This window comes from Pezoporus occidentalis, unplaced genomic scaffold (genome assembly GCF_034315485.1).
Source record: "Pezoporus occidentalis ecotype Australia unplaced genomic scaffold, CSIRO_AGI_Poc_V1 ctg222, whole genome shotgun sequence".
Lineage (NCBI taxonomy): Eukaryota > Metazoa > Chordata > Aves > Psittaciformes > Psittacidae > Pezoporus > Pezoporus occidentalis.
Genome location: NW_026914095.1, coordinates 359,904 through 376,697, shown reverse-complemented (window position 1 = coordinate 376,697; position 16,794 = coordinate 359,904). Strand labels below are relative to the sequence as shown.

The 16,794-nt window shown below is 39.6% G+C and overlaps 1 protein-coding gene across 1 annotated transcript in view; it reads right to left on the bottom strand.

Moving 5' to 3' along the window:
* CENPC (centromere protein C) overlaps positions 1-13,406 on the bottom strand; it is a 28,160-nt gene extending 14,754 nt beyond the window's left edge. The window contains exons 1-12 of the mRNA XM_062620656.1: positions 13,350-13,406; positions 11,754-11,800; positions 9,702-9,763; positions 9,292-9,377; positions 8,149-8,239; positions 7,825-8,044; positions 6,723-6,923; positions 5,376-6,118; positions 3,875-4,724; positions 3,253-3,291; positions 1,949-2,022; positions 974-1,042 (exon numbers count right to left, since the gene is read on the bottom strand). Coding sequence (XP_062476640.1) covers positions 974-1,042; positions 1,949-2,022; positions 3,253-3,291; positions 3,875-4,724; positions 5,376-6,118; positions 6,723-6,923; positions 7,825-8,044; positions 8,149-8,239; positions 9,292-9,377; positions 9,702-9,763; positions 11,754-11,800; positions 13,350-13,406 — 2,539 coding nt within the window. The remainder of the gene's footprint in view (positions 1-973; positions 1,043-1,948; positions 2,023-3,252; positions 3,292-3,874; positions 4,725-5,375; positions 6,119-6,722; positions 6,924-7,824; positions 8,045-8,148; positions 8,240-9,291; positions 9,378-9,701; positions 9,764-11,753; positions 11,801-13,349) is intronic.
* Between the last annotated feature and the right edge of the window lie 3,388 nt (positions 13,407-16,794).

The window sequence follows — 16,794 nt, the reverse complement described above, 5'->3', positions numbered from 1 at the left end:
TCTATCAAATTGATGTCTCTTCAACTTAGAGACAAGGATGTCATGTGGGACAGTGTTGAACACTTTGCACAACTGTGCAGACACCAACTCTAAACAAAGACTAAGAACCCTGCCTAAATGTGAAGGATTTCATTAGCAACAGTGAAAAGGCACTGCCTTGGTAGTGCAAGAGGACAGTAACAAAGAATACACAAGCAGCCTCTTGGTTTCGAGATTCTTAAGTCCAATCTCCAAGTTCCAGGAGAACAGCACTTTTGCCAACAGAAACCCCCCACATTTCCAAGACTTCTCAGGTATTTATCTTACTTATTACTAAGTCTCAACTTTCAATTTGTCTAAGCTGCTATATACGAATACGGTAACATTCAATATTCTAGTGTTTGTAAGAAAGAATAAAAGCCCCCCGAGAATTGACAGCAAATTAGTCAAGAATATTTAAAGACTAAAAATAAAAATGGTAAATAACTTGCAATAGTTTTTGAAGGTAGACACAACTATAGTGTTGCTCATAATATACTAATGAAGTGACTAAAACCCAATAAAACATTCTAGTATGGGACTACAATTGATTGCTTGCCCATTGCTCCATCCTATTTAGACTCAGACCACCACAGAAGGCAGGTTATTGGCACTCTCAGCTATACTGTGTAAAACCAAACTCTTATTGTTCTCATTGAACTGTGAGCAGTGTCTTGACTTAATATTACATGAAAAACAAAAATGTGACAGTTAAAAAGATAACTGTTGAATACAGTAATAAAAATGAAATACTAGAAGTTTTAAAAGTAATCTAAAAATTAGAGCAGAGTTAATGTACACTGATGAACTACCAAGCCTTATCTGTAAATACTAACATATGAACTCATTTCTAGGTGCCTTCCTGTGTCTCCCTCGGCAAAGTTTACATCGAAGTTTACATATAAATGCATTTGTATTTATGCACTTACACTAAGATACTTTAAAATAATCTTACCTATTTTATGTCTTGCTAATTCGTCTGACAATAGATGATGTATTTTACTGTCCAACCCTTCAGAATTATCTGAAAACACATTCAAAACCCACAATTATAAGAATATACTATTCCTGACTTTTATTCACTCTACCCACTAGAAGCAACCAAAGGCAATACAAGCAGAAGTCCTTTTTCCTTTAACCATACATGAAACCCAGTGTAGATAAACAGTATGTGCAATTAGCTTTTAAGCAGTGTAAGCTTGAAAATTACATGAAAACTATACATTCAAGTAAATATTTCCCAGGCCTTTTCCTTTGATAAAACAAACATTGGCAAATTATAATTACACATACCATTTTATTGCTCATAGTTTAAGGTCACTCAGCTTTATACCACTCAAGTCTGACTTTAGAACAACCTTCTTATCAGAACACATACAAAACTAGGTCTTTGAAGAAAACACTGCATGAATGAGTAACATTCACAACTGGCTCTAAAACACTAACAAAAAGATCTCCTGTCCCTAGGGTTCATATTCATTATGACAACATGTGGTTCATATTCATTATGACAACATGTGCAACTTATGTAGGGGAACTTAAAAGGAAAAAAAGCAAAGGATTTTTAGGCAAACCAGCCATGATTCAATAAAGATGTACAATCTGGCCTGAAGTGATCAAGTAACATCACATGGCAACACACCAAACTGGTACAAACCAAGCCTAAAAATTGTATTCAAAGTATTCTGGAAGGGTAACTTCATCCTGGCAGGCCTAATTACAAACCACATAGTACTTGTCCCTCCAAAGCTAACACATGGTAAAGCCTGAATACTGTATCATAGCTTTTGGCAGAGGTGACCAGAGCCATTACAATATGCATTTCTTATCCTGGACAAGCAGAGTACAACATTAAGAAATTACTAAACCATGAAATACTACTTATAAGAAGCTTATACATAAAATGAAAGAAAATAACTTTAAACATTACCTGAAGATGTATCATCCTGTTCAGAAGACTGACTGCTGGAAGCAAATTTATCACAATGTTCTAGAACAGGCCTGCTTCAAAGGTAAAAAAAATACACTGCTTGAATATGTTAAATGGCAAAGCAACATTACAGCACTACCAAAAATCGCAAATTTAAGGGATTTCTTTTCAAATCACGTGAGATGTTTTTTTTTTTTTCCTTCTAAACTTGTCTGCACTGATTAGACACTGAAGCAAATGACCGCTAGTTAGGAGTCACAGGACTGAAATTCATCAATTCCTTCTCTACTTGGTCATTAGGCAGACAAACTAGTGTTCACACCTTCCCTCTAAACAGGTTTCTTAAAAACCTTTTATCAATTTCTTCTTTTATCTCCCTTTGAGAAGAAACAGAACTTCTCCTCTCCTCTGTAGCACTACCCTCCAAACTATTTCCACAGAACATGATTACGGAATTGCTTTAAAGAATAATTTGCATACTGTAAAGAAAGGACAATAAAACAGTTTGCAATTGTAATTTGTAGTATGCATTCTGACATAAAATTTTCCACGTAAAATGACAATAATTAACATATATGTAACTCCACCAAAGATTCTCTAGCAATCAAATAATTTCTAACAGGACCTCTATTAGGACCTTAGCACTAGTATCCCTAACTTTTCCACCTTCCCCTATCTGTGGCTGTGCTTCACTGCTTTTACCATGCCAATGAAGTTCAGGGGTGATTCTCCAAAAGGTGCATTTCAATGCTAGATTTGAAAAGCTGCACTATAAATATGTCCAAGTCAGGAACAGGTTCACTAAATTAAAATTTTCAGTAGAATTAAAACATAAGAATTTAATATATTCACAGATGACCACTCCTGTTTGCTTTGTTATTAAGTTCCCACCCCACAAAGGAGAAGATACATGCATAGCCACATGCACAAACAAAAGTCTGGATTGTATACATATAAGCAGGATATAGATACAGTTCTATACTCTGCTTAACAGCAACTTTATTAGTACAGTAGTTATTTCTAGGAGCACTAGTATTTCTGTTCAAAAATGATGTACTAATGTGGAAGCAAGCCTCAAAGGAAAAAAAAATCCTCAAAGGCAAGTAACTTACTATGACTCCTTATTTATTAATTAACTGTATTAGCATGGTATTTAAACACCTAGCGCATGAATCACAATTCCTTTCTACTAGGTTCTTCAGTAACAGAACACAAAACGCAGTAGTAGTACCAAGCAGCTATTCTGTCTCAGTGGGGCAGAACTAAGATTAAATGCTAGTTTTACAAACAGCTCAGGAAATCACCTTTCGTGACATGTAGGCTTCTGAGCTGCAATGGAATCTCTAGAAGAGAAAAATGTACTATTATTAGGTTTACTGTTAAGTCAATTTTGCTTACTAAAAGAAACCTGTACGTCAATAATATTATGTACTGAACAGATTCATTAAAAAAAAATTAAAAAGCACTGCAAAGAGCAGCGAATAAAATCTCAATTAGACTGGTTAAACAGACTTAGTCTTTTAATTACCAATCAGTAGTAAAGTTAATTCTTCAGAAATAAATATAGTTGAAGAGTTAAAACACTATTTTTTCTGTTTATAAACAAAGAAACAAACCTGACAGTGAGATCATTCTACAGGTGGTGGGCTTGTGTGCATGTTGGGGGGCTTTTTACTTTATTTGGTTTTGAACTGTATCTGCTACTTAAGTCTCAAAGGAACACACTAAAAAATCCAGCACAAATTTCCTTATGTACAAGCAGACACTAGATTCGGCACCCACCTTTGTGACTAGGATGTTGATTATACCATTTGATTTCCCTATTAGCTATTCAGTTTGGCGATTACTGCTTAGAAGTTAACAAGATGCATTTAATTATCTACCAAGTTATACTGCACTTGTAAGGAATTACATAAATAAACATACTTTAGTCCGTGCTGTGCGTAGCGTTTTCTTTTGTTTCTTTTTATTTTCACATCTGATAACTTGCGGTTTTCCCTTGTACTTTCCTGTACAGAAGAGCTGTCAGAATCCATTTGAGACTCATCGTCCTCAGGGCCTGAGCAAACACCTTCACTGCTTCTGCAGTGACTCCTTTCGGGTATCTTCCCTGAAGACTTAGCTGACAGCAGTTTCTTTTCAGAATTCTTCACGCTGCCTATGACATGCTGTAGTGCTTTTACAGGAGTTTTGTAATTTGCACCACCAATGGACTCCAATGTCTGCAATACATTTTTAGGCTTTTCAGACTTAGCCAAGTTCTGAATCACAGAAGTCTCTAATTCCTGATACAGGACTGAGGCAAACACCTCATCCAATTTTGCAGGCTCGCTTTCAAGCTCTTCTTCACTGGGTACACTGTGAGAAATCTCCTTTCTTTGTAACTGAGGTTTTTTATCACTACTTTTCTTGCCATTTTTTTTGAGCTTCTTCCTTGGACTTCCTGCCAGTCTCTTAGCTACTGTACCCCCTGGATGTTTCTGCTTAACAGATTGTTTCTTGTGAACTAAATGCTGAGAAGCTTTTGAAGCAGACCGTGGATTCCTGGAAGACTTGAGATTCTCTTTTGGAGACGGAGACTGCTCTTGCTGATGCCCAGCTGAGGACATAAGTGAATCCTCACTTGGCATCACCATTGTTTTACACTGTTCTGCATCACATGCTTTTGTTTCCAGACCAGACTGTGACAACATAATTTTTTTGGCTTCTGGTTTCCAGGGTGTGTCCTTTTCCTTGTTTGGAGAGCTTTGCTTAAGTGCATCCTTTTTAGTCTTTCCTATCAATACACAAAACAGTTGGACATTAGTATCTTTTCTCATTAAACCTAAAGATATATGATTTAATAACTGAAGAGAAAAATAAACCAAAGAATAATAATAATTTTTTTAGAGTATCACAAAAGCAGTTGTTTAAAAAAAGCAGATGTTTAAAAGAAGGCTTTCTCTGAACTACAGTATATAAAAAAATTAAAACCAGAATTTTCAGTGTACTTCCCAGCAGACAAAAAACAGCAGAAATGTTACATTCAATCTGCTTTCCAGTTTTCAGTATTTTCTGCTACAAACCCCTTCACAAATAATTCTTAAAAACTGATCTCCACCAGTTCACCACTGATCTTCACCAGCTTCCTTTCTACACAGAGAGGAGCAAAAGCTTTTGGGTAGCTACTTTCTTTGCTCATTAAGATAAGACAACACTGCTAACTTATTTTTTAATGTCTTAACAGAAAGAGCTGAATAGGCGGTGGGGTGCGAAGACACTCTGTCTCACCACCTTCTATACACCCACACCTGACTGCAACTGAAACATCAATTAGGAATCCATTAATGTCTCTCATCGACTTCACCCTTATTTCCAAATAAACCACCACAAAAAAATCCAGCCATACAACCAGAAAGAAGTCTAAAGACCTGTTTAAATAACTTACCCATATGAGTAATGTTTTGCCTTTGAGATTTAAGAACCCTTCCTTCACTGTCAGAGATGGAATCTGATTCTGATGTTCCTTCTAATTCATGCATTCTGACATCCAAATCATCCATTTTCTGTTTAGTACGTGCTTGAACCTGTACTTTCCTCTTCTTGCCCTTCTTACCCTCTGCCTTCTCCTTTTCCATATGAGTAATGTTTTGCCTTTGAGATTTAAGAACCTTGCCTTCACTGTCAGAGAGGGAATTTGATTCTGATGTTCCTTTTAGTTCACGCATTCTAACGTCCAAAACATCCATTTTCTGTTTAGTAAGTGCTTCAACCTGCACTTTTCTCTTCTTGCCTTTCTTACCCTCTGTCTTCTCCTTTTCCATACGAGTAATGTTTTGCCTTTGAGATTTAAGAACCTTTCCTTCACTGTCAGAGATGGAATCTGATTCTGATGTTCTTTTCAACTGATGCATTCTGACATTCAAATCATCCATTGTCTGTTTAGTAAGTGCTTCAACTTGTGCTTTTCTGTTCTTGCTTTTCTTACTCTCTGTCATCTTTTCAGAGGGCTGAAACTTAGAAACAGGAGTTGCAGAGCTAGCTTTTCTTGATTTTTTGTTCGTACGGGGCATTGAAATGAAAGAATTACAAGATACATCATATGATTCATCAACGAAAAAATCACATTCATTTTCTATATCTTGATCTTTGACAGGAGGAGGTGATGGAGGTGATATTGAGGCTGAATGCCTAAAGAGAGGAGGGACAAAGTATTCACATCATGCGGGGAGAAAAAATCAAAATCTCACAAATCTAGTGATCATTCTAGAACACCAAAACATGCTACAAGGCATTCCTCAGAAGGATTACTATAAAGTTCATCATTCACTGCCCTTTAGCTTCCAAAGAGAACAAGGCCTCCTTCTCCCTGATTTGTGCTCATATGCACACTTCATTATTTCTCAGATGCTGGATAGTCAGCTTCCTATCTAACTGGTCAGATCCATATTAGCTTTGAAAAAGTCTGAATAAGTGCTGACTTCAGAATCACGTAAGGTTTTCCTGAATCCTCCAACCTACCTATCAAAACATCTCAGGCTCAATCTGAAACACTATTTAATAGCTACACACTAGTTTACTGGCAGACAAAAGCAACAGCACTGTTAAATCCTAACAGCACAGAACTCTGAAACAATTACTCAAACCCTTTCTCAAGAGGCATTTTTCAGTGTGCTTTGGGATAGACCAATGTTTCTCCCAGACCATGTTTCCAGGTAAAAGGATGTTGCACCAGTACTCAGGACTGAGTTATTTTACTAGCAAATTACATTCCCTATTATGCCTCAAAACAAACCTTTTTCCAAGTGTTTCTGTTGCTACAGCTGCTAAGACAACTGAAGAGAAAGACTTCCTTTTCTGTACAGAAGACGTAGCAATACATTCTGTTCCATTCATGAGAACCTGCTCATCTCTTCCAGTCTGAAGTCCTCCCAGATTTTCAACTTCCATGTGGCTCTTCACTGCAGCAGGAGCATTTTGGCCATGAAAGTGTAATCTATGTATGAGAAACAGCATTCAAATATGCTATAAATTCTGACTGCACATTAAGCCTCATATGGATGGACAGATGCCCTCATTTTCTCCTGCGGACAGTGTCTCACGTCTCATGAGTGAGCTTCCATTTGGTAATTTGCTGGAACACAGGTTAGCTGTACTACTTTTCAGCATAGTAACAAGTATCTTAATCAATGAGGCAACATAGGGTCAGCCTGTGATTTGATCAAAGTGAGGGCTGCACAGCAAGAACAGTTCCTAATTTTAGGAGAATGTGATTCAGAAACTGTCAGGTTTCCTAGACTCCAGGTGCACTCTCTTCCAAATCTCACTCCATCAATGGGAGTCAATAGGATCTACTGGGATCAGTGTCAGTCTCCCTTTATGATCTAGCCTGGAGAGTCAGACCTCTGAGAAAAGCAGAACTGTGGCTGGGACCACTGGCCACTCTCGCAGCTGGACTTCAGATTTTCCAGAGAGGAGGTAGTGATCAAATTGAAGCTGTTCTACTTTGCTTAAAGCATCAGTATATTCAGAGTGAGAGGAACAATGACTGCTCATCTCTGCTTTAACAGATTTTTAACTGTCATAGGACTCACTGAAAAAGTCTCGACTACTTGAGAAGTTGACAATTTGGGGCACTTTCTGTGAAAAAGGAGTCCAAATCTGTTCTGACATGCTTCCTGTACTTGGGTCCTGCACTTCTGGGAATTAACCCTTATCACCAGAATATTTAATAAAAAAAAATTCTGTTCTTTCTAAACCCAAATATGAAAATTTTCTCAAAAGCTTGGAATTATTATTACCTCAAAATCCAAACTCATAAATAATTGAAACCACCATGTCAATTTACCCTGAGGGGGAAAACACATGATACCACCACCACATTCAGATCTACTTACGTATGTACAGGAGGACCTTTTGCTTCCTCCAGAAGAAGCAATCTAATTGGCCCATGACCATCCTCAGGGTCCAAAGACATGTCAGGACTTTTGTGTAGTGCTTCAACATCTTTTAATGTGTCGTCTGTTTTTTCTTTAGACACTGGAGACTCTGGGGTTTTAGAATCAGCTACACAATCACATATTACAGGCTTCAGAGGTGATTCATGTGAACATCCTGCTGTATAAATAAAATAGGTTTAATTCTTCTACAAAAAACCTTAAAAAAAAAACCATGAAAGTTACCCAAAATAAAAAACTTAATTCAATAATAGTGCTACCAACCTCTGTTGTTGACTGGTTTTAGTGGTGATGCAGGTAAGGACATTGCAGAATTAAAGGCTTTTTCCACGGAGTTAGTTAAGTCTCCTGTTGACTGCATAGTTGATAATAAATAATGAGACAAAGTAAAATATTTGATATAGCAACAGTGTTTTGACAGGTATATAAATTTCTGCAGAACACAATATAATTTCCTTCTCTTAATTCTTACTCATTTGAAGCACATTTCTATTCTAACACTTCCATTTCCTATCACTTAACACTTTCTAAAACTAACTGTAAATTTCAAACAGGTAAAACAGTGGGCAAGGTAACAATTGATTTGCAGCTTTGAACAACCTGCTAGCCCACAGGCAACCTATTTACTCTTTTCACTAGAGTGAATTAATCTAAACAATTTAATTCATCTTCATTAAGTCAGGCTGAGGTTTTGAAAAAATCAGTTTGAGATTATGCAGGATTCTAACATCAGACTGAAGTAAACAAACACCATTACAAAGGATGCCTGTTCTCAACACTGCTATTAATAGAATATCCTATTTTTATAAAACACTACTAGAATCAAAACATTAAAACTGAATATACAAACTAGATTATTGGCATAACTGTCAGACAGTATATGAACAAGACCTTTGGCTTGTCTCCTCCCTTCAACAAAGTTACAGGTATACGAAGTCGTTGTATGGGTAACTTTATCAGGAGTCCACAAGCTACAAGAACCATCTTTCAATTTTACTATTTAATGGATACCTAAGAACTGTGTCCATATATCTGGCAAAGTGTCTGAAACCAACCCCAAAGGAGTCCAAAACAGCCTTACCCACCACCAGTTAAAAGGCAGATGCTTCAACCTAAGACCATGAGAGATTTTAGTACTCTAGCAAAAAGCTGAAAAAGCTTTTATTAGCAAAAAAAACCAAGAAAATAAGCTATTAAATAAATCTAGTTATAGGTTTTTACTATTATAGCACAACAAACTGAGAAAAAAGCATTACCAACAACTATTACAGAAGGTTAAATTATAGCCTGTATACTAATTCAAGTGACACACAGAGCTTAGTCATACAACACTCATACAGAACTAAACTTGTACTCAAGTAAAACTGTACCCAATGATAGGTTGTGAACCTGCTTTAACTAACTTACCCCTGTAGCCATGTTGTCATTTCTGATGACAGGAGTTGAGCAATGCGCTGGACTTGAAGAGGTAATTGTAAGATCATTGCCACAACCTACAATAAAAAACTATAAATAAGGGATTCTTGGAGTTGTCAAGGTTTTACTTATTTCAACAAGTTCTTAAGGCTTGTTAAGGTCACATAAAAGCAAACAAGAAAGAAACCAGCTACTCAGGAAAACGATTACCTTTATAAGACAGCTAAGACACAGTTTTAAGTGGCTGAGAAATGCTTTTTAAAGACTGCGAGAAAGACTTAATTTTTACTCATTTTATCTCTATTTTTATTACTGTTGTTTACTGACCATTAAATATAATACAAGGAAAATTATTTTTTTTTTAACCAGCAAATTAAACAAAACACCAAATCAAAGCTTACCTTCAAAACCGTCCTGTATGAGTTTCAGTATGTTTTGACCTGGTTCTACAGCAATCTTATTTCTAGAAAGAAGAGGAAAAAAAACTCCAAACATTTTCAATTAGAAATACTAAATGTTCCTATCCCAGCAATAAAAAACTTGTAAAGTTCTTACTGCTTAATATTTTAGATTATTATTTCTACTAGTCCCAAATTTAACATATTTTACCTATCATTTCCATGCACAGACATCTGCAAAGAAACTTGTCTAAATGAGGATTCCAGGAGAAAAAGACCCACTGACACAGAATATAATGAAGAAATCTCTCTACATAAAACACATAAGTACTGCAACAGTTCTGAGGCAGAAAAGTTTTGTGCTGGAGAGGGACTCTTCATTAGGGACTGTAGCAACAGGACAAAGGGTAATGGGTTCAGACTTCAATAGGAGAAGCTCAGGCTGGGTATAAGGAAGAAGTTCTTTACCGTGAGGGTGGTGAGGCACTGGAATGGGTTGCCCAAAGAAGTGGTGAATGCTCCATCCCTGGCAGTGCTCAAGGCCAGGTTAGACAGAGCCTTGGGAGACATGGTCTAGGGTGAAGCATCCCTGCTCATGGCAGGGGGGTTGGAACTAGATGATCATAAGGTCCTTTCCAATTCTAACTATTCTATGATTCTGTGAATGCAGATTCTCTCTTGAAATCATCTTTTGAAAAATCAGTCAAGTCATGTTGCTTGCAGTTGTTATCAATATTCTAGCCAATTTTGGTTTAAAGTATAGATTTTATTAAACTGAGTAAGCGATAGCAGATAAAACAGCGCTGGGTGCGCCGGGGAGCCCTCCGCTCCGCCCAAGACGCTCACACGCGGTCCCTGGGAGGCGGTCCTTTATCTTCTCCGGTTCAAGGCCCCGGCCAATCCTGTCGCCCCTCCTCACTCGGATGTTGACATGGCTCTTCCCCATTGGTTCCCTTTGTTGCAGGGGTCTCATTACTGAGAAGTTTCGGGAAGTTTCGGGAAGCTGCCAGAGGCTTCGAGAAGCGTCCACTGCCAGCCTCCTCACCGTCGCAGCCCCCTCCCCTCAAGCGTTGCAACAAGACACCACTTCGAGCCACCCAGCCCCCTTTTCTCTCTCACAATCCCGCGCAACAATACAACTGACCTCCCCCCATTACCTACAGAGTACAACAGTTACAGAGTCAAAAGGAGTATTGTTTCACATAACGACAGCCACAGAGAGCCTCCCTTCCCCCAAACTTCTTGATGAACAAACCCCACACATTACACAGTGACCAACCCTCAGCAGACCCAGAAATTAAATGCAGAGGCATCCATCCCTTCATACAAGGAGTCACCTCTGCTTCTTTGTTCTGTGCTTCTACAAAAGTTTCAGCAGCAAGGACTGGCTTGCGGTATCAAATCCGTAAGCAAGCAAACAACTCAGCTGCTTGGATTGCTATTTCAAACCTCCCCAGGACAAACAAAAATGGCAAAAGAGATGAACTAGCCAGAAAATGTTGATCAAAACAAAATTAACAACAGCAAAGCCATGGAGTATATCTCGATGATTATTATATGTCTTTAAAAACAGATAATTTGGTACATTTGGTAAGATCATGAAATGCATGTCTAAAAATGGATTCCAGTAACAAAAAGCTCACAGACTTATGACTTTAGAGAAAGCTACAGCACTGCAAATACTCATGCTTAACATTTATCAGCAAGGACCGAATAAGCTAGAACTCTGTGTGCTTCATCTCTCTACCACCTAAAAGGCAAAATGTTTGCACAGACTACTGTTTCTGTGCTCAGGCATCCTAGATGGGCTAGCTTAGGCATAGCTACACCACAGTTTCCTTCTTCAGCAAAGAAATACAAAGGAAACCCTTGATACTTCATCCCCTCCCTGTACAATTTGCTCCTCTCACCATTAGAAAAATACAAGTTTAGGAAACATGTGATCAGCTTACTAACATACACTCAATAGTTTCAATATTAAGCTTGTGAAGAAAAATATCAGCATAATTTTTCCAAACAACTGTATTTAAGAATAAAGTGTTAAATGCAAATTACCCTCTTCCACGGCAGAATCTTGCTCTGTACTCTCTTTTATAACAATTCTGTGAAGAAAAAAGAATCAATTTTTACTAAGCATGGTGACCACTGACAGAGAAACAAACAAATGACCACCTTCCTGTTTCTCATGTAAGCCAGTCTCAGGAATTCTTGATCCATCTGAATCTAGTCGGAGTTACTGCAGCCCTCTTTTTTTCTAGAACACCACAGCAGCCAAAACCCCTGTAACAACTTCCAGAAATTCAACTTTTCTCAAGAACCACGAAGCATGTATTGCATTTAAAGTCAGATACACTTACAGGAGATTTACACAACAGAAATCACAAACTAATGGTTAACATTTCTGCAACAACTACAGAAATAATCTTTTAAGTAAGGAAAAGGAATGAACTACCACAAAACAAGCTAGGACATAACTTTACAACACATCTGTTGCTCTGTGAGAACTGCTTACATGGAGATTCTTGCCCTGTGTTTACCACCAGCATGACCAGGCTGACAGACAATGACAGCATGTCAGCTGTTCCACGGGAAAACTAAAGTCTGAATTAACTACTCCCAGCGCTTCTTTATGTACTTAAACCCCACGTATCATTCAAATAGCAGACATGACTTCAGTCATCTATTACCATAACTAGAGTAGTAACAATCCACTATGTTATCGGTATTACTTTCCATGCCAACGAATTTAATTAAACCTACTTTGTCCCGGAAGAGGCAAAGACTGTAGAAGATAAAAACAGGAAGGGAGGGCAAAACAAGAAAAATTAAAGTAAGCAGTTTCTCAGCAATATGACAAGAAAACAGTGCAAAAGTTTTTAATTTTATCCGAAAAAAGAAACATGACTTCTTGTTTCTGTAAATTAGAACAGAGTGTATATGCAGTGTGGAGACTACCTAGTCCTAACACAATAGAATTTAGCATATTTTTCTAAGTTAGCCATATTGGCATTACTCTAGGTCACACAGGAAAACGACTGATCAAAAGTCATCACTTCAGAAACACTCCAGACCCATATTCCACAGCAAAGCAGTCACTCAGGCTTAAACGTCTTTCTCTTGCAGCTGAGCACGGTACTACGAACACGCAAGCAACCTTTCACGTAAGAAAATGAAAAATCCTATAACAGATCTAAAAGAGCTTTTAGCAGTTTATTTATCATTATACTATACTACATACAGAGCTTTTAAAACCGAAGCTCCATCTCTGACAGATAACTACAGGAGGAAGACGAGTACCTCTACAGCACGTCTGGACAAGAGTCACTGCTTCTTTAACACGCTAACCCATGAAAGGAAGATCTCCAAGACAGGCGCAGCTGCAGGCAGCCCAAGGGAAACGGGGTCCCAATAGGCAAGCCCTCAGAGCAGAAGTGCTTATGCCAGCAAACGGGACCAAGAGGGAGAGCAGAACACTCACCCTCACTTCCCTCTGGAGAACCCTGACCGCGCCTTGAGAGGCTGAAGGACGGCCCCGCCCGCCCCTCAGCAGCGCAGTGAGAGGGCCGCGCCCCTACTTTGACGGAAGGGAACTGCCTCTGTCCCCGACACTCCCCTCTCCCCTTCCCGCCGCTGCCCCCCGCACACTCTCACCCAGGCATTCGCCGTCCGAGGCTGCCGAGACGGCGACGGCGACGACGACGAAGACATCTGAGCCGCCGGGCCTGGCGGCGCGTCCCCACACTACCGCCTCCCTCACACATACACGCCCACACTCCCGCAGCCACCGCTTTCAAACCTCGGCAGCTTCGCGCCGAGCGCGAGCAGCGGCCACGCCCCCTCTTTCCCCTACCCCATTGGTCGGCGGCCGCTGAGAGCCAATGAGGGCGGTTGTTTTTTTGCGCACGCGCGCACCAGCACCACAACCGCCATGTTCATGGACCGTTGTCTTGCCCTGAGGGGAGGCCCCGGGAGCGGCCCTCATGGAAGCGGCAGCTACGGGGCACCTACAGTCCCCGCAGGGTGATGTACGTTTTCCTTTAAAGCATAAGTGAAAAACTCAACGAAAAGCAAAAACCGCTTGGGAACGTAACGCTGTAATACCCCAATATCTTACGGTATCTGCAAAAGACGTCCCCAAAATGTAATCGTAAACTGATGCTTATCCATACACGCTGGCAAGCAGTGGACTAAGTGCTGGCTTGTCATCGCGAACCTCGCCAAGCAAATGTACGGGTACCAATGTTCATTAACGCTCATCAGCAGTCTAAGTCTGCCATTTAAACAGAGCCAGTAAAGAACACATACAAAAACCTGCACTTTAGCCAAAATTGCGATCATGTAGCTGAGGGAAACTGCACAGCCGCTCCCCCAGAGAATCTTCGAGGAGAAGCAGATCACTGACTTGCCTTGTACTTAAGGTCACCTGTCTGTCCAGCACTCAAGATGTCAGGTAAGGCACGCAGTCCCAGGAAGTGGATGTGCTGAAGCATTTCTTTAAAAATGTATTGCTACAGGTGTGTGGGAGAAAATGTTTCTCAGCACTGGCTGACACAAATGGTTACGCTGAAATAACACCTAGTTATTTCTGTTCATATTACGGGGGGGGGAGAGGGGGAAAGGAAGGAGGGGAAGAGGATGATAAAATAAATTATATAAAGTAGCCATCAATATCTCCAGGATCCCATTGCAATTTACTATTAGCTACTTAAATGCAGATTGAGTTTGGCTGATTTCATAGCTACCACCACGGTGAACAGGCAATGAAGCTATCACAATATTTTTTATACCAAGAGCAAAGTTTGACATGGTTATATTGCTCTGACTTATTCTCTGTTTACTGGAGAACAATATCCATGCCGAACTCTTCAGTGACACACCACCTGAAGTATATGTGAGATTCTTAAATCTTTGCTTTTTCTTGTTAGTAGGACTGATGATTTAACTTAGTGTGGACTAACTGGGAAAATAAGAATGGGCTTTTTTACCCAAGATACCTATTTAAGACAAATTTGTAAACACCTACAAGCTTGTGTATGTTACAATAGCATGTATGTTCACAGCATGTCCCTAATCAAGCTTATTGCCCTTTTTCAGCGATTGATGACAAGCCCGGTATTTAGGGTTGCAAAGTCAGTTTTACCATACCTGCACTCACATCTCTGTAGATACAGAAGCACACAGTAGAAAAAAAAGAAGAAAGGACAAGAATGGCAAAGAGAGGACACACTGTGCCTGCAAAATGTGATGGAAAAATACTGTATTGAAATTAGACTGTATTCATGGACTCAATTCTGTTGCTGCCTCAGAGTGCAATAAACTTTGTGTTAAAAAAAAACATTTCTTGTCTACTCACCTGTAACAGCAGGTATCCCAAAGAGACAGCATGGATGCCTCACCTCTGCTGGGGCTTTGAGCACTGTCAGAGAAGTTCAACACAGACCAAAACCCAGAAAATACAAGTCTGGGAAACTGAAACTGGGGGTCCCTGTTTCTCTGAAAGGCCGGCAACCCTTAAAATACCTGGAACATGCCAAATAAGGCAGCTGGGGCATTTTCCGCATTCTGCAACTGAGCGAGGGCATAAATTCAAGCAAATTGAGACACCTTCTGCCCAGCTGAACATTCCCACCCCTCCTACATGCCAGCAGGGCCGTTCATCCGACCCTGACATGAGCTGCTTCAGGAAACTAACCAAAAGTAAGTTGGCATCCCTGTTAGTTACGCTCTCCAAACTACCTTCTTCAGGGACTGAGACGAGCCCCAGTGAGTGCAGGACAAGACTGCACAACTGATAATGAGGGAAGGCAGCAGAGCATGAGAGACCTGCTGGTCATACCTAGCTGCTGTGTTAGGCACAACATCTGTCTTCTTGGAAACCAGGATCAGCCTTCAAAACATGCAACTTAAGTGATAAGCAGTAAGATCCAAATTTAGTATTTTTAGCCTCCCAAGTTCTGTCCTGAGTGAAGTTCTTACAAAATGGGTACCCCCTGCGGAACTATACTCCTTCACAGTTAGTGGAGATGACTACCTCCGGGGACTAGAGCTTTGTTTTTCTTTAAAAAAAGTTTTTCTTAAAAAAAAACAAAACAAAACACACATCTCTGGCAGTGGTGGGGAGCATTCATGCAGCTCAGCTGAAGGCACCTGTAATGTAGGTACAGAAGCAGGCAGCACCTTCACCACACACACAGGGTGTGCTCTAGGTAGAGTTAGTCTTATTTCCAGACCAAGGCTGATTGTCAGGTTTCTTTGATACCAGTTGAGAATCACGAATTATTATATGTGGCAGGCAGTCAAGGCTTGGGAAGGTTATTTTAAAAGAACGCTCATGTGTTTCTGACTAGTATATTACTGTGACCATACAGGCACACCCACTGTATTTTAGAAGTACAACATGAGATATTAGCACTTCCTTTTCATGAAAATACTGAAGCTTATTTTGTGAAGATGGTGCTGCTCAGTATGCATCAGGTTAGAGCTGCAGGTCTTCCTCAGTATGAAAATGAAACTTGTGTGTTGCTGTGAGAAATGGGAACTTAATGCTTCTTCACCACATCTCACTTTTGACATGCAAAATGATGGACTTATTAGCAAGACACTTCTGCTGCTGTATCCGTGCTGTACCTCCTGACACCTTTCAGCTCGAGCTTCAGTAAGCTTTCTGCAGCATGAATAAATACACTAGCTACTTCACTGACCACAGAAAAGATATGAAAATACATGTTTACTAAAATAAATTCTGAAAAGCTATCTGGTCAAAACTTATCAACCTTTGGACAAAGGTTTAGATTGCTGCACTATGCTGCAGCAGAGCGTGCTTTCAGTAACTGCAAAACAGTTAATGGGGATTGATGAACCTTTTAAGCTAGTAAATCACTTGCATTTAACTGAAATTTGGTTCCTTTCTTCACATAACTGGCCTACAGCTACATTGTTTCAAACATATGGAAAAAAGAACATGAACTTACCTAAAGCCTTTACTTATTCTATACAAGTCAGACATATACAAACACCCTGCCTAGTTCAAACCCACATTATTTCAGGATGTGAGATGCGATGATGAGGTGACAGGGTTTCTGTGTTCAGAGGCCCA